The sequence below is a fragment of the Leuciscus leuciscus genome (assembly GCF_965113295.1).
Source record: "Leuciscus leuciscus genome assembly, chromosome: 2".
NCBI classification, from domain to species: Eukaryota; Metazoa; Chordata; class Actinopteri; order Cypriniformes; family Leuciscidae; genus Leuciscus; species Leuciscus leuciscus.
This window is the reverse complement of record NC_138726.1, coordinates 59,261,728-59,284,377: the sequence shown is the minus strand read 5'-3', so window position 1 is coordinate 59,284,377 and position 22,650 is coordinate 59,261,728. Positions and strand designations below refer to the sequence as shown.

The 22,650-nt window shown below is 40.9% G+C and overlaps 1 protein-coding gene and 1 long non-coding RNA gene across 3 annotated transcripts in view; both read left to right on the top strand.

The window, feature by feature from the left end:
* LOC309492563 overlaps positions 1-22,650 on the top strand; it is a 276,178-nt gene that overhangs the window by 97,685 nt on the left and 155,843 nt on the right. The window lies entirely within an intron of this gene.
* LOC309492479 (aerolysin-like protein) lies at positions 6,690-16,389 on the top strand. 2 transcript variants are annotated; one of them, XM_082161484.1, is made up of 3 exons: positions 6,690-6,750; positions 11,230-12,815; positions 16,179-16,388. In XM_082161484.1, the coding sequence occupies exon 2, from the start codon at positions 11,246-11,248 to the stop codon at positions 12,191-12,193; it is 948 nt and encodes a 315-aa protein (XP_082017610.1). In that variant the 5' UTR covers positions 6,690-6,750; positions 11,230-11,245; the 3' UTR covers positions 12,194-12,815; positions 16,179-16,388. The 2 variants fall into 2 exon arrangements, with proteins under 2 accessions (XP_082017610.1, XP_082017611.1); XM_082161485.1 differs by having other exon boundaries at positions 6,708-6,750; positions 11,234-12,815; positions 16,179-16,389.

Below are 22,650 nucleotides of genomic sequence, written 5' to 3'. Positions count from 1 at the left end.
TTAGGAGCGTTGTTTCCAATCAACAAATCAACGTTAGCCATTATGCGGGGAACTTTAACCTTTGCCAGTTAAGGCCACTTAGATAAATCTCATTTAGACACAATGTTGTCAGAACTTACAGGCATTTGTTTCTGTGTGAGCGTTTGTGGAAGCTGATAGATGATGTTACCATCAATAGCAGACACTTCCAAACCTGTGAATGCTGATACAACTCTTTCATGTAGTTTGTAACAGAAACTGAGTTCCTCTACCAGAAAGATTAAGCCGCTGCATAAGACTTTCAGTACAAAAAGTTGCAGAACTGCCAGGATCCAGGAATGCATACGTCTGGATTATCTGATCTCCTTTACTGGCCTTGACTTGAACTGGTAAGATAGAAAGCAGACAGCGACCTTTTCCGCCCCCTGTATGACCACACGTTTCTGCAGATCTTAAGAATTTGCATGCCTCCGCCTCCTCTTAATTGGCCGTATATCTGTCAACATGAAGTGGGATGGTGCTGATTACATATCCTACAAGTCAACCGCTTGCCACAATTACGACTCATGTTCCCAGCACTTAAACAACCAAAGCAAAGCTCTTTCTCCATCTTTTCCCTTTGCTTCTTCCTTTTGAATTGTTGACAGTACTCCAATACATGATGCTTAGCACACCACACACATAATGGAATCACTTTAGAATTGTTTGGTGGCAATTCTGTCCTCATATTCTTAGAGGTTTCCCCAGATTCCACTGGTGCAACGTTAGTGGCAAAGATGTTTCCTCTACCTTCTAGACATAGCCTTGGTCGATTAACAGGTCTTGTGATAGTTGGCAAATCCCTAATATCACCAAACAAGGGATCCATTAGGATATGCCAACCTGTCTTTCAATAAATTCCACAAGATCTTTGAACAAATCCCTATACATTGAGTAGTTTCCAGAATGTTATGTGCAACAGTTCTCCATCGCTCTCTGAGCTTGAAAGGCAATTTACACATACTAGCTCTCATATTGTTGGCATATCTAACTCCTGAAGGTATTATAATAGCTCTCATATTGTTGGCATATCTAACTCCTGAAGGTATTGCAATTCCTCATTGACGTTGCAACAACCATGCAGAATAAGGGCATTCGATTGCAAAGCATTGACATCCTCCCCTTTTACTGAGGGCCAAGGCAAGACTCTTTCCAAATAAGCAGTGGCAATCTTGTACTTATTGCCAAGATGTTCCTGCAATAGCGGTTGTGCCTTAGCATAGCCAAGATCAGGGGTCATGTGTAAGCAACTACGTACTAACTCTTTTGGCTGCCCCCTAGTGAACTGTTCCAAGTAATATAAGCAATCACTACAGCTTGCCTTCTCCTCCACTCCCTTTTCAAATGCTCTGATAAACAATACATACTGAAAAGAGTCTCCATCAAATAAATGTATTTCTTTTGCTGGCAAAGATGAATAACGTTGCTGTTGGATAAGAGCTGATGTTATTTAATTTTGCTTTTGCAGTATAGTGCCAATGTCACAATAGTGACTCTCCATTTGTGGCCGAAAAATCATTTCAGATGCATGTTGTCGACTTTGAACTGATGTGGGTCGAGAAATCATTTCAGATGCACGTTGTCCATGTTGAACTGATGTGGGTTGAGAAATCATTTCAGATGCACGTTGTCCATGTTGAACTGATGTGGGTCGAGAAATCATTTCAGATGCACATTGTCCATGTTGAACTGATGTGGGTTGAGAAATCATTTCAGATGCAGTTATCCAGCCAACAAGTTCAAACTCATCTGCCATTGGATTTAATTTAGTTGCAGATGCTTTCCCCTCTTCCTTTTCCAAATGAGACTTCACAACATAATAGTAAACATAATTCTAAAAGCATTTCTTTAAATTCCAGTTGCTCATATTTCCTCAAATCATCTGCTCTTGCTCCTTCAAGTCCTGTCTTTCCTTTAAATCTGCTAAAGTCCTTAAATCAAAGCAAGCTAATCGAATAAGTCCTTTGTTTCGGGTGAGGAAGGAACGTCTGGTGCCCAAAGAAGACAGAAAGGTGCGCAAGTCCATTGGTATGTCTAGTATTGAAACTAATATGTAGTACATAATTTGATGTTGATCTCTCAAAGGATTATTAAGTTCTTAAAAAGTTCTTAAAAATGGCACCTTCTGTTTTTCTTCGATATAAACGGAGACCAGTGTGATAAAAAAACATTTAGTTAATGTTCTGGGTAGTTTTGGAAGATAATGGGCCCTATCTTGCACCCAGCGCAAGTGACTTTGTACACCGACGCATGTATCATTCCTATTTTGCACCCGCGCAAAGCGGACTTTTCCCTCCACAGAAGCACGTCGGTAAGTTAGGAAATACACTTGCGCTCCGGGGGGCGGTTCAGCGCAAAGAGGAGGCGTGTTCCGGCACAAACGTTCCCTCTTGCTATTTTGCAGGTTTAAAAAACAATTGCGCCACTAACCAGGAAAAAATAGTTTAAAGTCAGTGGCGCGTTGCGCATGTTATTCATATGCTATTTTAAGGGCGCATGCTTGGCCATAATCAATGTAGCGTGTGCACAACGCGCACTTTGATTCTCTCATCTACACAGAAGCAGCAGTTTTCATTTTTGCAAATCATACATTATTACGATAGATAAATAGATAGATAGATAGATAGATAGATAGATAGATAGATAGATAGATAGACAATTTATTATAAAAGCATACATCTAGCTTACACATTTACCCAAATTATCATACGCCTATTTAACCGAAGTTAATTTGGGTGGGTTTCTCCATTTCAATGTAACTTATCTCTTTTACGGCCGTGACGAGAGCGTTGCTCTCCTTGGCTGTGAACCGCTGCTGGCGCGCGCCTGGCAAATCCGCCGTTACAATAGCAATCCGCTATGGAAAAAGCGCTCCTGCTCTTAAAGGGAATGTGAGATGACGCTCTGATTGGTTTATTTCACGTTACGCCCAAACCACACCTATGAATAATGAAGCTACTTCAGACCAACCCATTTTAGATTTGCGCCTGGCGCAAGAGTCATTTATCCCGCCGGGAAAATAGCAACAGCGCCGAGACCCGCCCACAAAGTTACTTGCGCTTTGCGCTTGACACTTGCGTTTCAGATCGTTAAAATAGGGCCCAAAGAGTTGTGGCATGTATTAGGAATCAAATAGTAAATATTCTTTGAATTATGTGATATATCTGGTTAGTTATTTGGCTTAAACAAGGCCTTATACTACACAGACCAAACACATTGCATTTGTGCTTTAAGATGGATAGCAAGAGAAGGCACAAACTTCAGAAGATTCTAGAGGAAAAGACTAATGTGCAGCCATGGTGGAATACAAGAGGGAAAAACTCCAGTCTCTAGTCTCTGATAAGTATACATGGCCATGGGTGCTTTATGAGCATGAGCTCATGAGCATATGTCCTGTGTGCCTCTGTACCCATTTCTTAATTTTTGCCATGAAATTTGTATTGCAGTATTTTAACAATTTTACATTGTACAGGTTATCACTTGGTTTTTGACCAAGTTAAGCTCTTGAAACAAGTAAAAGAAGAGTATGTTGTCTTGAAAGAAATCAAGCATCACTGGTGCTTTTAAAACAGGTTGTTGTTAATATGGGTAAAACAGTTTTTGTTCAGTACTTAGCTTCTATTATTTGCTTCTATTATATATATATATATATATATATATATATATATATATATATATATATATATAATACTGCAATGTGTATATTATAGAATGTACTGACTGCTGCTTTGCAAACTTAAATAAGGAACAGGCAACTCTGGCTCTTTTGCGTTCTCCTTTTTGAAGTGGAGAGTTAACCTCCAACCCTAATTGAGCACACCTGAAAATTTTAACCAAAGTCTTCTGGTTTACTTAAAGGGCACCTATTATGCAAAATTCACTTTTACATGGTGTTTGAACATAAATGTGTGTTGGCAGTGTGTGAGCAAAACCACCCTAGAATGATAAAAATCCACCCAGTAGTTTTTTTTACTATCTCAATAAATCATAAGCACTGTCTCAGAACGCCCTGTTCTAGATTGCCCGCATTGTGACGTAGAAATGCGCTAAGCCCCACCGACGTGATTTGATTGACATCTGGTTTTGGCATAGACCCCGCCCACGGTGATCTGTACACACCATCCTCCATTGTTTCAACGACAGCCGGTAATGTCTCCTAAGAAGTGTAGGTGTTCTGTTGTGGGATGTAAGAATGGACATACTAGTCTTCACTGACATCAGAGCCACTGAAAACGCAGCGGATGGATTTTATTTATGAAGAAAAGGAGCCACTTAAACTTCCTAAATACGAGATTCATTTTCTGACTGACTGTTTAGTGAACGAAGTTCAAAGTTAATCCTCAAGTGTGAATCGTTGCCTACAGTTCGCGATCCAACGTAAGTAAGTGTATTTTATGATTTTTGAGCAAATAGTCATTTCAATCGATGTCAGTCAGTTCAACAACAAATGCGTCTAAAGCTATTTATTGTCGTCGTCATAGATGTCTCAACAAACAACGTCAGACAGTTTTATGTCACGTAGGCATTTTTTTTGCAGCATTTACAAATGTAAATAAATTAAGGTCTGCTCTATCTCCATAGACAGTAGGCTATATAAACGTCTATCTCCCTTCCCTTAAGAAAAAAATAAATAAATCGTTTGTACTTAGCAAACGTTATCACAGTAGTGTGTGTGTGTAGTTTCAAAAAATTGCGCGAACGTTATCACAGTTTGTGTGTGTGTGTTGCATATCCATAATGGCAAAGGGGACGCGATTAAAACTTTGTAAGTACATAAATGTATCAAATAACCATTCCGAGACGTTTAGTCCATTCTCATTTGTGTTTATTCTGTGTCGGACTCTCTTCATCATCTGGGTCCAGCAGCAGGGCGGGGATATGCAGCTCATTTACATTTAAGGTGGTACACGCCAAAACAGCTCTTTTTAAAACAGGCCCCAAAAATGACATTTTCAAATGGTTATAATAAATTAACTGTGGGGTATTTTGTGCTGAAACTTCACAAATGCATTCTGGGGACACCCAAGATCAATATTACATCTTCTAAAAAGGGGCATAATAGGTGCCCTTTTACTTAAGTTATAGACAATAGGCAGGAGGGTTTGAGGTCTGAGGTAAATCTGCAGGACAGTGGACGCTGAGGGCCAGAGTAGCCCATCACTGCTTTAAATAACGCAGAAGCTAACCTGACTGTCCAATAAACAACTTCATTTGAATTGTTTGTATTTTTTGTTTTACTTTCAGACCAGGACTGGAGAACGCCTGACAATGGGATGTTGAGACTTCTTCCTCTGGTTGAGGAAAAGCTACACCACATCAGTGATTACAAATGAACAAACTGTTTAGATAAGGAAGAAGAACATGAAAATGATAGAGACATGTACAGGGAAGAGCAAGAAACCAGTTTAGCTGTGATAATGATTCATTATTTTCCAACACAATGTCAAATCTGTTTTTCATACAGTGTATGAAGTCAGCTTATGATATGTTCTCTCAAAATTTTCAGTATTGACAATTGAACATTCAAGATGACTTTGGGAAATCAGTGAATAACTGCAGAAGTGGAGGACATGACGAGTGATAAGTCAACTAGTTTTTCACCGTGGAACAAGCCATCGCAGCGGACAGAGCGGATTCAGAAGCGGACCGCGACCAGCTGATTCGGAAAGGGTTACCGCTTGGCTGAGCTTGAGCGCTGTCGAGGCTCAGGCTTTGGCTTGGGCTGAGCAGTCGAGGACACGGCTGGCCAGCCCAGCTGATGACTTGGCGCTGTGCAGGCAAGAGGCTCGCTGCATGCCAGCTGATCCAGCCATCTCCCCCAAGGCTATCCAGTGAACATGAAAGAAGACATTTCTGAGGTGGTGTTGTTGCAAGTACCATGCCAACAGTGTGGCTCGTGCAGGGCACCTCTGCATGTCGCAGATGAGCACACTGAGTGCCAGTGGTGAAAAGACTACTGAAAAATCATACTCAAGTAAAAGTACTATTACTTGCCAAAAAATGTAGAGCTAGTAGAGTAAAAGTACCTGTCCTAAATACTACTCAAAGTATGAGCAAAAAGTAGCCCTTTTAAAAGTGCTCAAGAGTGGTGAGTAGTAAGTATTATGCTGTGAATGTTATTCCACCTTATACCCTTGAAATTAAAAATGTAGCTTACAATGTCACTCCCTTTTATGGATATTTCCCTAGTAAGAACAAAAAAATTAAATTAAAATAAATTCTCCAACTGTTTTATTTTTGACTGCTAGCATTGAAAATATAGCCATGTAATATTTGAGAAAGCAACCAATAATCAGGTAACATTTTGTGACAACCATTCTGTAGAGGTTTTCTTGCAGGTTAATTAAAAAAAGTTAGTGATTCATAGTTTGGCGAGGCTGACCTCTGTTGATGGTTAGAAAAAACTATTTTACTTTATTCTACTTTTGCGTCGTTTTTTATGTATATTTTGCATATTATATGCAAAGGATATATTTTTTATGAATATTTGCATTCAGAACTAATATTTCATCAGAATGTTTATATTCAAAGCTGCATTCCGTATGGTTTTAAAATGGCACTCTACTCTGTGAGGTGGGGGGAGCTGATTGCACTGCCTCGGGGTGTGTTTTAAGGACTGCCTGTCCCCTTCAGAGCTCTATTTAAGCAGCAGACTGACCAAACACATCACACTTCTCCAGCTTTGACCAGGCGAGCTGCTCTTGAGAAGAATTTCAGACTGCAGTCATTCATGTAAGTATACTTTCACTCAAGGGCACTTGACTTAAGATGTAGCTAGCTAACAGTTTCTAATACTTTTCATGAGATTATCCAACCCAATTTTCTCCCACTGCGTATCTATAGCACGAGTTCATGTTTTCAATTGCCATGCTCTTTACGCGAAATTTAACCATTGACTTTAAAGCCACACAAAGTAGAAATTGTGTTTTTGTCAAACAGCGACCCCTAGAGTCGCTGTGGAATACTTGCACTGTCGTAAATATATTAGCCTATATTATAACGTTTTTACATGATTGCAGCTAAATCACAAGTAAATAGTCTATAGTCTAGGCCTACTGTATAATTTAATTTGTGTTGTTTTTATTGGAATGTAAACATTACAAAATGCCAGATAACATCAATTAAGTTAAATGTACGTCCCATTATTTCATAACATTGGCCGTTATGATGTCATTAGACATGATTATTGCAATTTATCATAATAGTTTGCAAATTGTGCTTGTTTACACTATACAACCTCTACGTTAGGCTTATTTATGTCCTGATAATTATGTGAAATATTGAAAGCTGTTCTCATGATAATCGCAGGAATCAACGTCAACAGCGTCGTCTGATATCCCTCAGGACTACGTGATAAATACACCTCACAACACCTGAGTTCAGCTGGCAAACTAATTCGTGAGGCATAGCTATCTGATTTATCAAAACGATTCCATTTACACCTGGTCACATAAATGTATTTTTGCGAAACGGATTTAAATTCGATCTTCAATTCTCGCGCTATATGCAGATTTAATGGAGTGCACGTCACCGCAATAAGAGAGAGCAGTAAGCCTGGTAAGATAATTTCGTTTCTTTACTTTTAATGATGATGATTGTGTGTTAAGCGTCTGCGACTTACTTTCACTTTGATTTGCGATAGTTTGCACGTTGGCTTGATGCAGTTGCTCATCTGCGGTGATGCGTGTTCCAGCCATTGACTGTAAAAAAATAGGTTCCAGCGCGTCGTCATATCTGGATATAACATATAACACGCTCTCACACTTTTTTTTATTTTGATTTTTTTAGCATTTTTGGGAGGAGTACAATTTACATATGTGGTTTCAACAACCATATGCATTTACACTTGTCCAGTTTCGTCTGGAATGCGTCTCAGATCTCCTCCTGAAGTGGTTTGAGGGATCGGATTCAAATCCGTCTCAAATGCGTTTCGGAGGGCATTTAAACCTGGACTTTTCACGATCGGATAGCTATCCGATCTGAGAAAATGCATGAAGTGGCCAGGTGTAAACAACCCCCATGACAAAAACATACGCACGAAAGCCGAAAACAAACGCTGGTTGGCCTCTCACGTCCAAATTTGAGGAAGTGGTGGGGGAAGTGACGTATGCCGTAAAGCAGTCGAATTTTGTAGTTCTTTTTGTGCTCTGGTTACTACCCGAACACCGAAGTTACATAGTGCCAGTAAAAGCGATACAGACCCTGTCAGGCTATGGCAGACGTGTCATTCAACCTATTGTAAGTCGATGTACCATCACAAGGATCTTGGAAATATATTATGAAGGTTGAAAAGTTACATAGTGTTGCTTTAAAGGATTGACTTTAGTTCACCTCCAAAAAATGTTTTGCTGATAATTCACTCACCCCGATGTCATCCAAGATATCCATGTCTTTCTTTCTTCAGTCGAAAATAAATGAAGGATTTTGAGGAAAACATTCCAGGATTTTTCTACACAGAATGGAATTCAATGGCAACCAAGTATTCCAATGTTCAAAGAAGGTTCAAATGTCCGTCTCAATGCAGCTTCAAAGTCTCTACACAATCCCAGTCGAGAAATAAGGGTCTTATCTAGCGAAACGATCAGTCATTTTCAAAAAAAATAAAATGTGTATATACTTTTTAACTACAAATGCCCGTCTTGCGATGTGCCACGTATTACGTCATCACGTTGGAAAGGTAAAAAAAAATATGAAAAGTCAAAATATGTTTAAGTTAGGTTTTAAATGTTATGGATAGGTTTAGGGAAAGGTTTTGGGGTTATATTTACGAAAATATTTATCAATCTGGATCTGGGCATTTCCCCTGATGAGGCAAGGGAGGCGGTGCCACCTCAAACAACTGGATGAGAAAAAATCCATATTATAAAAATAAATCAAAGCAAATATTACCAAATGTGACATTAAAAAGTGTATAAATCACTAGTTTTTCTAAAGTAACACTGTCCAACAGTGACACCAGCAAGAAAAGTTACAGAGGCAGTCCAATGTGTTCATTGAGAAATATATCGGGTGTTTCAGCCTCGCACCTGATGACTTTATATTGTAACGCTTGAATCTCGCGTTTGCAGAGGTAGTGTGCAGATTACAAGACCATATGAATAAATATTTAAACAGTATTGTCTAGTGATTATGGCTGCATTTAATTCTAAGAAATTAAAATGATGGAAAAGACTATTATCTTACTTTAAGAAGTTAGAGGTTACGTTAGTACAGAGTACATTTAATAACATAATTGTTTTTGAACGTGCTTTTCCACCATCAGACCAAACACTGTTGCTGAATTATGCCATATTGTATCGATCCAGGTTTTTTAATTTCTGGAAAACACTGGTCTGGATATCCCAGCAAGGTAGCTACTCAATCCTGCTGGTGGAATATGGCGGGACGGAAGGTCCAAAAATAAGACTAATGACTTGTCGTTAAGTTAATTTGCTTCTGTACTACCAATGTGTGAAAAATCCTAAATTAACTTGTCAGATCTTAACTTAAGACTTAAGATAGAAAGTTTCTGTAAAATGCCCCCTGGACTAGAGTTATAGTTAGTGATTCATAGTTTGGCGAGGCTGACCTCTGTTGATAATGACCAAACTTTATTATTTATTATTTCTAGAGACAAACCAAGCCGTTGGGTTACATTTCTTTACATTAATTCTTTTTTATTTATTTATTTAAAAAAAAAAAAATTATGTGGGTTCATCCAAATTTTAACCAAATTTGGGTTTTAAAACAACCCTGCATTTTTTAGAGTGTATAAGTTCCCCCCGAACCTTTAATTTAATACCCCCAAAATAAACTTTAGTCTTCATTTTTTTAACTTTTTTTTTAACTTTTTTTTTTCATGCACCTTACTTTATGATGCAATCATCAATAAGATAAAACTGAAGTTGTTTAAATAAATGAATATTTCCAGCCCATAGACGATTATTCAAAAATATCTGGTTTCAGTCAATGATTGAATAGCATTATACTGTAGTGTAGACATTAATGGGTGCTTAATATAACAAATAATAATATTATAATACTTAATATAAAAAAAAGAGATTAGTCTGATGATTCCTCTGGCAGAAAGTGAGGGAGAGCGAATATTTTCATCAAAACATGAGCCGACAGGAATGAAGAAAGTGAACCGCATGATTGATATACAAAATGGTGAGCAAGTGCTGCTTTGTTTAAGGTTTGTATATCTGCAGTCCAGTTTTCGGTTTCCATTTTTGAAAGATAGACTATTGATACCTGCTGATATAGACCGTTATTTCCTTGCACGCAGGCGCAGAACACACGTGCTAGTTGGCAGTCGCCTTTAGTCCTTTTGGTGTGTTCAACAGCAGCTTTTTTGCCAAGACACAGCCGACAAAAGGCGACAACAGCTTTTGTTAGCTTTCGTCGCCGCTGGTTTAGCAAAACTAAAGTTTAGCAAGCAAAAGCATAATAAGAATACTAACAGCCTAATAATTCCACTTGCTATTAAATTTTTTTTTTTTTTATAAAAAAAATAACTGGATATTGTGTATCAGATGCATGTAAAAGTTGATTTCTGCCTAAAGAGTACGCCAAATGAAAGCATGAACTCATGTTATAGATACGCTGTACCACAGGACTACACAACAATAGCTGCTTTTCCACCATCGGCCAAACTGTTCTCGGTGCTTAATTGCTCCATTCCGTGCCAATCCGGCCCAGCCGGTATGGATATGGTTTCATTTTCCATGTGGGACTGATACCAGCACTCTTTGCAATGTAATTCATATGTGTCAGTCATTGCCTTTATAACACATGAGTTTTACAGACGTATGAGATGCAAATATAGTGACTGTGTTATGGAGGATGATAGAATATTTCTGTTAGTAACTTGTTTACTACGCTCAAATAGCACACTTGACCAGCTACAGAGAGCCAGACAACAGACAAGTGACCAATCCTGAGTGGCGATGTCACAACATGACAGATCCGTTTGGCCTGACAGTGGAAAAGCGGCTAATGTTTCCCAACCCTGTTCCCAGAGGAATGCCAGAACTGCACATTTAGCATGTTTGCCTATTCAGACACACCTGATTCAATTCAGCTTATTAGTAGATACTCCAAGACCTGAAATGAATGGATCATTTAAGAAAGGAATCCAACGTGTACTCTTCTTATGTCTCCAGAAACTAGGTTGTGAAACACTGCAATAGTGTAAAGCTGATAATAATTCTGATCTGATATTATTTTCAGATAGATTCATTCAAAGATGTCCGACACAACAAATCTTTATTTAATTGGTGGAAACGGAGGTGGTCCATTCTCATTTACTGGTGTGGACAACGGTGCCAGTTTAGAGAAGATCGGAGTCTGGGTGGGAGGATCGCAGGTGAAGGCTGTCAAGGTCTGGCTTTCAGATGGGAGAGTTGATGAATTTGGTAGACCAGACGGACCGTATGAAGAGTTCAAGTTCCAGCCTGGTGAGTGTTTCCGCTCACTGTCCCTGTGGGGGAACGGAGCAGGAACACGTCTTGGAGCCATCAAATTTGAGACCAGTTGGGGGAACACATTTTTTGCAAAGATGACAAGCTGGGGTTTAAAAACAGAATATCCCATTGATGTCGGGTCTGGATATTGTTTGGGAGTTGTAGGAAGAGATGGTCACGACATTGACTGCATGGGATTCATGTTTCTCAAAGCAGTTGAATCAGCAGTTCTCACCGATGTCCACTATCCCACTCTCCACCAAGTGATACCACAGGTGACAATAGAAGAAATCAAATCCGTCACTTTCAGGAACAACTCCTCCGCCACACAAAAACAAAAAATTGAAAGCTCAAAGAAAGTGATCAAAAAATCTTCATGGTCAATGAGTAAGACCACTACATCAACATTTAATATGGAAGTGAAGGCTGGGATTCCATCGATTATAGAAGTTTCTGCAGGATTCAGTATCAGCGTTGGAAAAGTAAGCACTTATGGTCAGGAGCACACAGATGAGAGAACCGAAACTCTGTGTACCGATATAGAAGTCCCACCAGGGAAGATGGTGGATGTTGACGTCACCATTGGCAGAGCCGCTTTTGACCTGCCTTACACTGGCACAGTGAAGATGACCTGCAAGAACGGCAGTGTGTATTCATATAGAACCAAGGGCACATACAAAGGCATCACTTACACTGATATCAAAGTGGATACCAAGGACTCTGATCTGTGATGTCAAGACACATGTAATGCACAAGTTCTTTGATTACTTCTAATTCTGTCAATCATGTATTTTTGGGGTGGTGTTAAAAAAAAAAAAAAATATATATATATATACACAATATTTGTTGTCTTCAAGTAACATTAATACACCAATAATACCAACACACAAATATTCATACTTAGTGTAATCACTTTAAAATAATCTCTAGAACCTGATTGTGTAATAATTTTTAAAATGACATTTAATACAAAATAAAATTTATTAAATAAACCCTGTCTGCAAGCATTGTTCTCTTCTCTCTCACTTGTCTCCATTGGGCGGACATTTGGGCACATGAGCAAAACCTATCCTTATACACCAGACCTGAAAAGTGACAAAAAGTGGTTAAATCATATAGTTGTAACTTGTAACTTTAATGTGCTATTTCTGTTTGATTTGACCCCTTAAAGTAACTTAGTGATATAAAACCACATTTTTGAAAACAAGCCATTGTTTACAGTCCTGTATGCATACTTCATAATAATTTAATATAGTAATATGAAAAAGGAAATTAAAGCAGTTACACTGACATGGTTTGTGACCTTCTGATCAGTGAATTTCAGTTGTTCTATATTTAACTAATTTTTTTGGGGTGTTCAGGGGAACTATACTGTAATGATGTGGAGGACGCAGTAAGATCCAATTGCAGCTTTATTAGAATAATCAACAGGCAGGGTAAATCAGGGGCAGACAGAACAATGGAGATAATCTCAGAGCAGAAACAGAAAACAGGCAAGGGTCGAGGCAGGCGGCAGGAATCACAGTCCAATGAACAATCCGGGTCAAGACAGGCAGCAGAATCAGAAGTCGGTATAAACAATCCAAGGTCAGTAACAGTTTAGCAACACAGGGAAAACGCTCAGAAATTGTACGCCGGGGCAATGCAATACTTCGCAGAGAAGTGGAGTGTGGAAGTGGCTTTTATGTGTGTGTGAATGAGGTGCAGGTGTGTGTAATCAGTGCAGTGCAGGTGTATGAAGTAATCAGTCCAGGTAGATGCAGGATGGGAATTGTAGTCTGAGTAAATATGATAGTCCGGTGTGGAGTGCCCTCTGGTGGCTTTCAAGGGCACTCCAGCTGGTGACCGTTACATAGCCCCTCCCCAAAGAGCGGCTTCCAGACGTTCAAAAACTGTCCAGGTGGGAGGTGGCCCGGAGGCGGATCCGGGGGCGGGATGGAGGGCCAGGTCCGTGGAGCGGAAGAGGACCTTGAGACTGTGGTAATATGGAAGGCCAGAGCGGAGCAGGCTGTGCAGGCGACCAGGGGCTGTGCAGGCGACCAGGGCGGAGCAGGCTGTGCAGGCGACCAGGGCGGAGCAGGCTGTGCAGGCGACCAGGGCGGAGCAGGCTGTGCTGGCGACCAGGGCGGAGCAGGCTGTGCTGGCGACCAGGGCGGAGCAGGCTGTGCTGGCGACCAGGGCGGAGCAGGCTGTGCTGGCGACCAGGGCGGAGCAGGCTGTGCTGGCGACCAGGGCGGGGCAGGCTGTGCAGGCGACCAGGGCGGGGCAGGCTGTGCAGGCGACCAGGGCGGAGCAGGCTGTGCAGGCGACCAGGGCGGAGCAGGCTGTGCAGGCGACCAGGGCGGAGCAGGCTGTGCAGGCGACCAGGGCGGAGCAGGCTGTGCAGGCGACCAGGGCGGAGCAGGCTGTGCAGGCGACCAGGGCGAAGACCCTTCGGGCAGCCACGGCGGTGAAGACCCCTCGGGCGGCCAGGGTGGAGACGACCACTTGAGAGGCGACGACCCTTCAGGAGGCGACGACCCTTCGGGCAGCCACGGCGGTGAAGACCCCTCGGGCGGCCAGGGTGGAGACGACCACTTGGGAGGCGACGACCCCTCGGGCAGCCACGGCTGTGAAGACCCCTCGGGCGGCCAGGGTGGAGACGACCACCCTTCAGGAGGCCAGGGAGGTGACCATGGCACAGGAACAGACATTGGTTCAGGAACAGGAATAGACACCGGCTCAGGGACAGACACCGGCTCAGCGGCGGCCATCTTGTCCGAAGACACTGGCTCGTTGGAGACCATCTTGTCCTGAGACACTGGCTCGGTGGAGACCATCTTGTCCTGAGACACTGGCTCGGTGGTGGCCATCTTGTCCGAAAACACAGGCGTGGAGTCGGCCATCTTGTCTGAAGACACAGGCGTGGAGTCGGCCATCTTGTCCGAAGACACAGGCGTGGAGTCGGCCATCTTGTCCGAAGACACAGGCGTGGAGTCGGCCATCTTGTCCGAAGACACAGGCGTGGAGTCGGCCATCTTGTCCGAAGACACAGGCGTGGAAAGAGGAAGAGGAACAGATTCAGGCTCAGGATCAGTATCAGGCTCAGGAACAGATTCAGTCTCGGCGGGACGAGACTCTGGACGGGCGGACGTGACGTGAAGCTCTGGCTCGGCGGGACTGACGTGAAGCTCTGGCTCGGCAGGACTGACGTGAAGCTCTGGCTCGGCAGGACTGACGTGAAGCTCTGGCTCAGGATCAGTGCGCTCTGAGCTTGACGGGACCAGCGGCAGCGAGGGCTTTGAACTGGGTAGGACCAGCGGCGAAGAGGACTTTGAACTGGACAGGACCAGCGGCGAAGAGGGCTCTGAGCTGGGCAGGACCAGCGGCGAAGAGGGCTCTGAGCTGGGCAGGACCAGCGGCGAAGAGGGCTCTGAGCTGGGCAGGACCAGCGGCGAAGAGGGCTCTGAGCTGGGCAGGACCAGCGGTGAAGGCTTTGTGCTGGGCAGGACCAGCGGTGAAGGCTTTGTGCTGGGCAGGACCAGCGGTGAGGGCTTTGTGCTGGGCAGGACCTGCGATGAACACAGCTCTGGACTGGCGTGAAGTGCAGGCTCGGCTGGACTGGCGTGAAGTGCAGGCTCGGCAGGAAGATACTCAGGCAGGAAGGTCTCGGTGAAACATGATTTATGCAGGATAGTCTCAGCGGGACGAGACTCCTGCACGATGGCCCTTATGGCAACACGTACTGACCTCAGCGGGGAATCGGCCACACTGGATACCAGTCCTGGACGATAATAGACCGATCCGGTGACTAGCTTGATGGCTGGCGTGACGGGAACAGTCTCTGGAAACGCCCCCTCAACAGTAGAGGGCTCGGGGAATTCTGCTAAGACGTAACGAGAGTACGGGGAGGTATAGCAGAATTCTGGTTCAACGGGTGTGGTAAGTTCATGGGAACCCTCATCCACAGGGCCCACAGAAGAGGATGAGCCGCTTATCCTCAGGGCGAATTCAATATATTGACCTAAAGTCCATTGAAGGGTGTTGTCAGGCATGAGATAATTTAACATGTCCTCAAGCCCATATCGGAAACTATCCTTTAAGACTGCATCGTCCAAGTCTACCCCATGGCAGAGCTCACAAAATTCATCAACATATTCCTCAATGGATCGGTTACCTTGGCTGAGGCGGAAGAGACTGATTAGTGGGTCCATGGTGGGTCTCGGTTCTTTCTCGGCTGCTGGATCTGAAGTGGCGAAGTATTCTGTAATGATGTGGAGGACGCAGTAAGATCCAATTGCAGCTTTATTAGAATAATCAACAGGCAGGGTAAATCAGGGGCAGACAGAACAATGGAGATAATCTCAGAGCAGAAACAGAAAACAGGCAAGGGTCGAGGCAGGCGGCAGGAATCACAGTCCAATGAACAATCCGGGTCAAGACAGGCAGCAGAAGAATCAGAAGTCGGTATAAACAATCCAAGGTCAGTAACAGTTCAGCAAACACAGGGAAACCGCTCAGAAATTGTACGCCGGGGCAATGCAATACTTCGCAGAGAAGTGGAGTGTGGAAGTGGCTTTTATGTGTGTGTGAATGAGGTGCAGGTGTGTGTAATCAGTGCAGTGCAGGTGTATGAAGTAATCAGTCCAGGTAGATGCAGGATGGGAATTGTAGTCTGTGAGTAAATATGATAGTCCGGTGTGGAGTGCCCTCTGGTGGCTTTCAAGGGCACTCCAGCTGGTGACCGTTACATATACATTCAACATGTTTTTAAGACACAAATGGTGCGTTCACACTGGGCCATTTCATAGCCTGTAGATCATTTACATGTGTGGAACCAAATTATGCTGTACTAAATAATTAAACTTTAGAGCTGTGTAACTATGCTACCAGGTTTTTTTTAATTATTATTATTGCTGCTTAGATTTCCAAAATGTTTTATGTTTATAACAACATAAATGAGGCTCCTGAAGTGGAAATTCACCTTCTGTGTTCTATTCTCTTCAATGTGTTTCTGTTGTTTCATACGGATCATATGAATATAATGCTTGGAACTGTAAGTAAAATAGACATCTGAAGAGTTTTGCACTAAAAGTACTTCTGAATGTTTTTTCTAAGCACACATCTAAAATCAATGTTGTTCTGACAGCTCTTACAGTGATGCTTCAAACCAAATTGAACAACCTCCTTCTATTGTGAACAGTGAGTCAGTTAACTAAATTACAGTGAATTAAACAAAGTGTTGTATAATCATATGAGAATATACTTATATTTTAGCATTCCTTCTTCTTGTAGAGGCAACAGATGAAGAGACAAAAAGAGTGTGTGCACACCCCAAACATTTCAATGGACAGATTAAATTTGTCATTAAGGAAAACGCATACAGTTGTATAATATAAACATTAAAATAGGCCTTTACGTGTGTGTACCGGTTCAGTAACCTGAAAACAATAAGGTGTTCTTGCTTGGTCAAGAAAATACAAAGGTTATGTATTTTAGTATTTATTTTAGGTATTTTGATCTTAATGGAAATAACATGATAAAGGCAACATAAATAAAAAAATGAAAGACTCCTGCAAATGATGGAGATAAAATATGGAAGAATTCAACCAGGATTACCACGAGTAAACGCATCAATGTTCATGGATGCAATATTTTCTGTTAAAACCACCGTCAAGTACCCCAAAATATTACAGATATTCATTTATCATTGTTGAACATACAGATTGGACAGGAAGGGCTTGCCTTTTACATAAATACTAAAACAGCTTGATACTATGATTATATCAGGGACGTGCGGTCAGGGTAGGCAGGGTAGGCAGTGCCTCACCAAAGGAAATGTTGACATTACATTTATTAATTCCAAGAGCTTTATTAATTCACCACATTATTAATAATTGCATTTATTTTATTCCAAATATAAATTTTTGTAACAAAAATTTTCAGGAATTCACATATAATATACTCATTTTGCCATTGTTTGCTCCTAAAACCATTGTTTCATGCAGGAAATTCAAGGCCATGGCCATTGAGGCAGAGGTTAGCAGTGCCTCTTTGGACCATAGAACGTAGTTTACGTAGATTTGCGCATGCGCAGTCAGTTCTCATGCTGTCTTGATTTATCAACATTGAGGCAGAGACCGAGCTTGCTTCATGTCACGTGATCCACTCGCTCTCACTCAATCCGCGCTTCCCGATACTTAGCATCTAGCGGCGCCTAGCGTTGGCTGTCAACAGGCCCGGGGTGGGTAATCGGCAGAATTCCTGGTGGGCCGCTTCACTTTTGGGCCGGTCGAGGATTTATTTTATTTTTTCACATTTGTCACGTTAGTTACATTAGGCTACACACGTTCTGCATTCTGACACCGCAGCGCGCAGCCTCTGCATGGGTTGTACCATGAGAGGGAGTTCTCCCCTCCCCTCCTATAGAGTTGGTTGGGTCCATAGCCCGTCTTTTCCAAAACGTTTTCTCAGGTAGGCTACCGCGGCACCGCCGGCGCCTACCGATAGCTGGGCCGGCCCTACCGTAACGGTACGCGTCAGGGAGGATGGATGGGAGGAAGAGGCCAGGAGTTATGGAAGCTTGTTTCCGCCACAGAATAAAACATTTTAAAAGATAATTGCGACTTTTTATCTCACAATTGCGAGTTTACATCTCGCAATTCTGTCATTATTTCTCAGAATTGCAAGATATAAAGTCGCAATTGCGTGTTATAAAGTCAGAATTGCGAGATATAAAGTCAGAATTGTGTGAAATAAAGTCGCAATTGCATGTTATAAAGTCAGAATTACGTGAAATAAAGTCGCAATTGCATGTTATAAAGTCAGAATTGCAAGCCTACCCATGACAAGATTTCACTGCACGTTACTGGATTATATGAAGTTAATTTTTGCAGATTTACAAAAAGTAATTTTCATTGATTAATCTCTTGTCTTCTCTGCATTTGTTCACTGCCCACCAAAGACACGTTCCAGTTTCAGTTTTGCCAGACCGGCTTTCAGATAACTCAGAGCGTCTTTAGTCGCTTTTTCAGCTTCAGCGGTTCTCCTCATTTCCTCCAGCTCTCGGACGGTCGGACCCAGTCTTTTCTCCCAGCCTCCCTCACTCTGGGGATGAAGAAGTCCAGATGCTGAAGAGTGAAGGCCGAGTCTGGCTTTAATGCGATCTGAGACAGATGCTTGATTATCTTGTAAGCATTGAACAGCAGAATTGTCTTTTTGTCCTCAATCTCCTTCAGATCTTTGTCAAGATGATCCATTATAACCGAAAACCTCTTAGTTTGTTGTTGAACTTGTTCATATTTCTTATTAAATTCGTCAAATTCCATCACAATGCTTGAGGTGCTGATGATGTATTTCTTGTTTTCTTTGACGTGTTTGGTGTGGTGACACTTCCCTGTGCACACGGTACAGTAGCCGTTTTTCATGACTTCACATTTACTGCACTGTAAAAAGTTTATTGTCAAATTAACAGTAACTTACTGGCAACAATTATCCAGTAGTTGCTGTATTTCATTCAACAGTAAAATTACTGTAACACTAAATACAGTACTGTTAAGCATACTGTAAAATTAAATACATTATTTTACTGTAATTTTTTAGCACGTTAAAACACAGTATTCCACCGTTGATTTTTAATAATACTGTATAGTATTATACCGTTATGAAATGTTATTTTATTACTTTTATAGTGCTACTGTGTTACCTGTAGAATATGTAGAAAATCTGTAGGAATATTATTTTAACTGTTAATGGGAAATAGAAAAAGAACAATTGAAGCTTTAACTGCACAACAAGGTTTATTGTGTATTTTTAAACAATACATTAGTAATAATAATGTAATATAATACAACAATAAAAATCTGTTTTAAAAGAAGACTAATGAACAATATATATTTAAGAATTAAGATCAGTGAACAATTCATGTATTTCAATTCATGCAAAAATGATCCTGAACAGGTAAAAAAGACACTTAGAAAGAAAGCAAGACAGGTGAGGATGAAGGCCAGGTGAGGAGGGTAGTGATGGTGTCAAGTGGTAGAAGAGCGACAACACTTCTGATAATCCTGCAAGGAATGATAAGCACAAATCAATCAGAGGCAAAACATACAACTAATAAAAAAAATAAAAACTAACTCACATTATCAACACCTTTTTAGGAGAATTTTTTTTCCCTATGGTATCCACCTTATTTTTCACGGAAGAGTGGGCACGGCCATTTATAAATGAAATGTGTCTGGCTTCCGGTGTCATTCGCTTACAGTTATTTCTAGCTGTACAAAAAGCTTGTTATGCTTCTTGATATTTTGATGTATTGAATTTGTCATAATTGTAAACACTAGTTTGTAGCACAAATATTTTTATTATTTACAGCACTTTGTTATTCCTCTCGTTATTTCCATATAGCGGGTAATGAACCGGAAGTCTAGCACATTGACAGAAAATAGCTTAGATAGGCTACTTTAGTTTTTACATATAAGAAACGCGTTCAACATGGACACGCAAGCGGTTTTCTGTGGTAACGAACAAATACTCTATAAAAGAGAATGAACATGTCCTGTATCAGAAGCTAAAGTAATAAATATCGAGAAGGCAATGGCCCATATTCTATATCTCTGACTCCAAACAATCGGCCACTGATCAGGGCTGCGTTTCCCCAAAGCATTGTAACCTTAAATTGATTATAGAACAATTACCACCAATGGTCTCTACGATCAATTTAGGCTTACAATGCTTACGATAGTCAGTTCCTTTCATAGATATTTCTGTCGACTTTATGCTTACTAATTTTAATGATGAAAAAGACGTGCGTGAGCCCATGCCGTGAGAGGTGAATGTGAACGCTGAGCGGCAGCGGGTTAGATTAAATTAACACAGATATGAGGTGTGTTTATAATTTAAACTAAATAACTCCCGCTTGATTGGGGCTAACAGTAGATGCTGATCATTTCTCTTCTGTTCGATTCTCGATTTTGAATCAAATTTCATTTAGATATATGCATAGATTTGATTTTAGATTTGATCATAGATTTTAAATCTATTCTATGCATATATATCAAATTGAAATTTGATTCAAAAGAGAATTCCCAGCTTTAAAAGTACCACCTCTTTTGAATCAAATCGTGACCCAAAGAATCGATTTGAATCGAATCGTTGAATCAAAATGTCAGGGTTCTGCCCTGGCAGCGTTGTCTGTGTTGTCTCTGTTTAATGTATCTATGTTTATGTTGTGCTTAAACACATGGCTGTGTCTTTGTTTGTGTTTACCATGTGCTCCTCTGTCCCTTCCTCCTTGTTTCCCGTTACCACGCCCCCTTGTTTAGTTGAGTCCTTGTTTGAGTGTTAGCACCTGTCTCCTCGTTAAGTCCTTGTTTGTCTGAGTGTGCTCACCTGTTCCTCATGTTCTTAGCTCCCTTTATATGTTTGCTCTTTCCCTCTTGTGTTTGCCAGTTTGTTAAATGTTGTACCTCAGAGTGCTACTGCGTCTCAGTATCGGTTCTCTTTGGTCTTTAGTGTTTTGTCGTAAGAGTTTGTTAGTGCTCTGGAACTGCCATTGGCTTTGTCTGTCTTGTTCCCTGTTCCTGTCCAAGTCCTGTCCAGCAAGCAGTCCTGTTCTGAGCCTGAGATACCTGAGCGCCAAGCTGTAAGAAGTTCCTGTCTGGCTTTAGCTGGTTACCTCTGGTCTCACTCTGATCCGCCTTATCTACACCCAAGCTGTAAGAAGTTCCTGTCTGGCTTTAGCTGGTTACCTCTGGTCTCACTCTGATCTGCCATATCTACGCTCCAGCCTACGGACACCTAATTACATCTGCTGCTCTGCTTTTGTCTTTGTCTCATCTCTACCTATTGTTTGGATTGCTACCTTCTCCTACCTCGTTGTGTCATCTGTTTGTCAATAAAGCTGTTAATTGTCATCCTGCATTTGAGTCCTCCTTCACAGATCCATAACACAAAAAGATTCCCAACCCTATTACATTTCATTATATTTTAACTTTACCTGTTGTCTTCATTATTTAATGTATGTTTGAGAACATTTAAAACTTAAAATAAATATTTGACATTGATTGTGATAATTATCAATACTGACTGATATGAAACATTTTATCAAGATGATTTTTGACCATATCACTCAACCCTATTTTTTACCATTTCATGTTTTAATTAAAACTTATTTAAAGAGATGTTACAATTATAATATAAAAATACAAATTATTTGACTTATACAAGGCACATTTCAATCAATAAATTCCTCTTGAAACAAACTTTGTTGTATTATTTTAATTTAATACTGTGAAGCTGCTTTGATACAATCTGTATTGTGAAAAGCGCTATACAAATAAACTTGACTTGACATTTGTTAAATGGAAACTGTGAAGGGAACATAATTACATTTTAAAACAGACAATTTTATCAATTTGAAAAATGTATGGTTTAAGTCATTTCCACCCTTTTTGGATTGTTCTAAATACAGATTCAGACACAAATCATTTCTACAGATATGGGCTCTGCTGCACATCCCTAATATTACTCTTACCTTAATGATTTTGCCAATCATATTCTGCAAAGTCCCTGATGTAAGATGCAACGTGTGGATTCAAGGCCATGGTCTTCCTCCGAACAACTCTTTCTGCTCACCTGGAACTGTGATGTTCATTTCGAATTTTCAGGATTTATCCTGACAAGAAACATGTAAACACCATTTTTTTTTTTTTATATTTTCCAACTGAATCAAGAGTGATCACAATATGTAGCATCATCTGTAATAAGTCACATCACAATAGGGGATAAGCTCTAAACCATCACTTGTGCAACATAAAAAGCCATTGGTGTTACTAATAGAAATCAATTTGTAACAAAAGTGTATGAACATGGACTGAGGTAACTGCACAAGGTCCTGGCAGATCGCCAGGTCAGGTCCTCACAGACGTGTAAAAGAAAATTATGATTTAGACGAAAATAAGCGCGAATAAATCAATAAGAGGAATCGAAAATTTTATTTTATAACAAGAATCCGAATCCTAACCTTGGGTATCCAATTTCAGGATACATTGATCCATTTTCAATTCCCAATGGTATGATATATAAAATAATGAACGCGCAGGCGCTTCCACCGACTTAAAATGATAAATAACACAATTATTAGATCATTCTGACCTTATAAGAGGCTACATATGCAATCTATGTTTATAAAATTACATTTATTAATCAA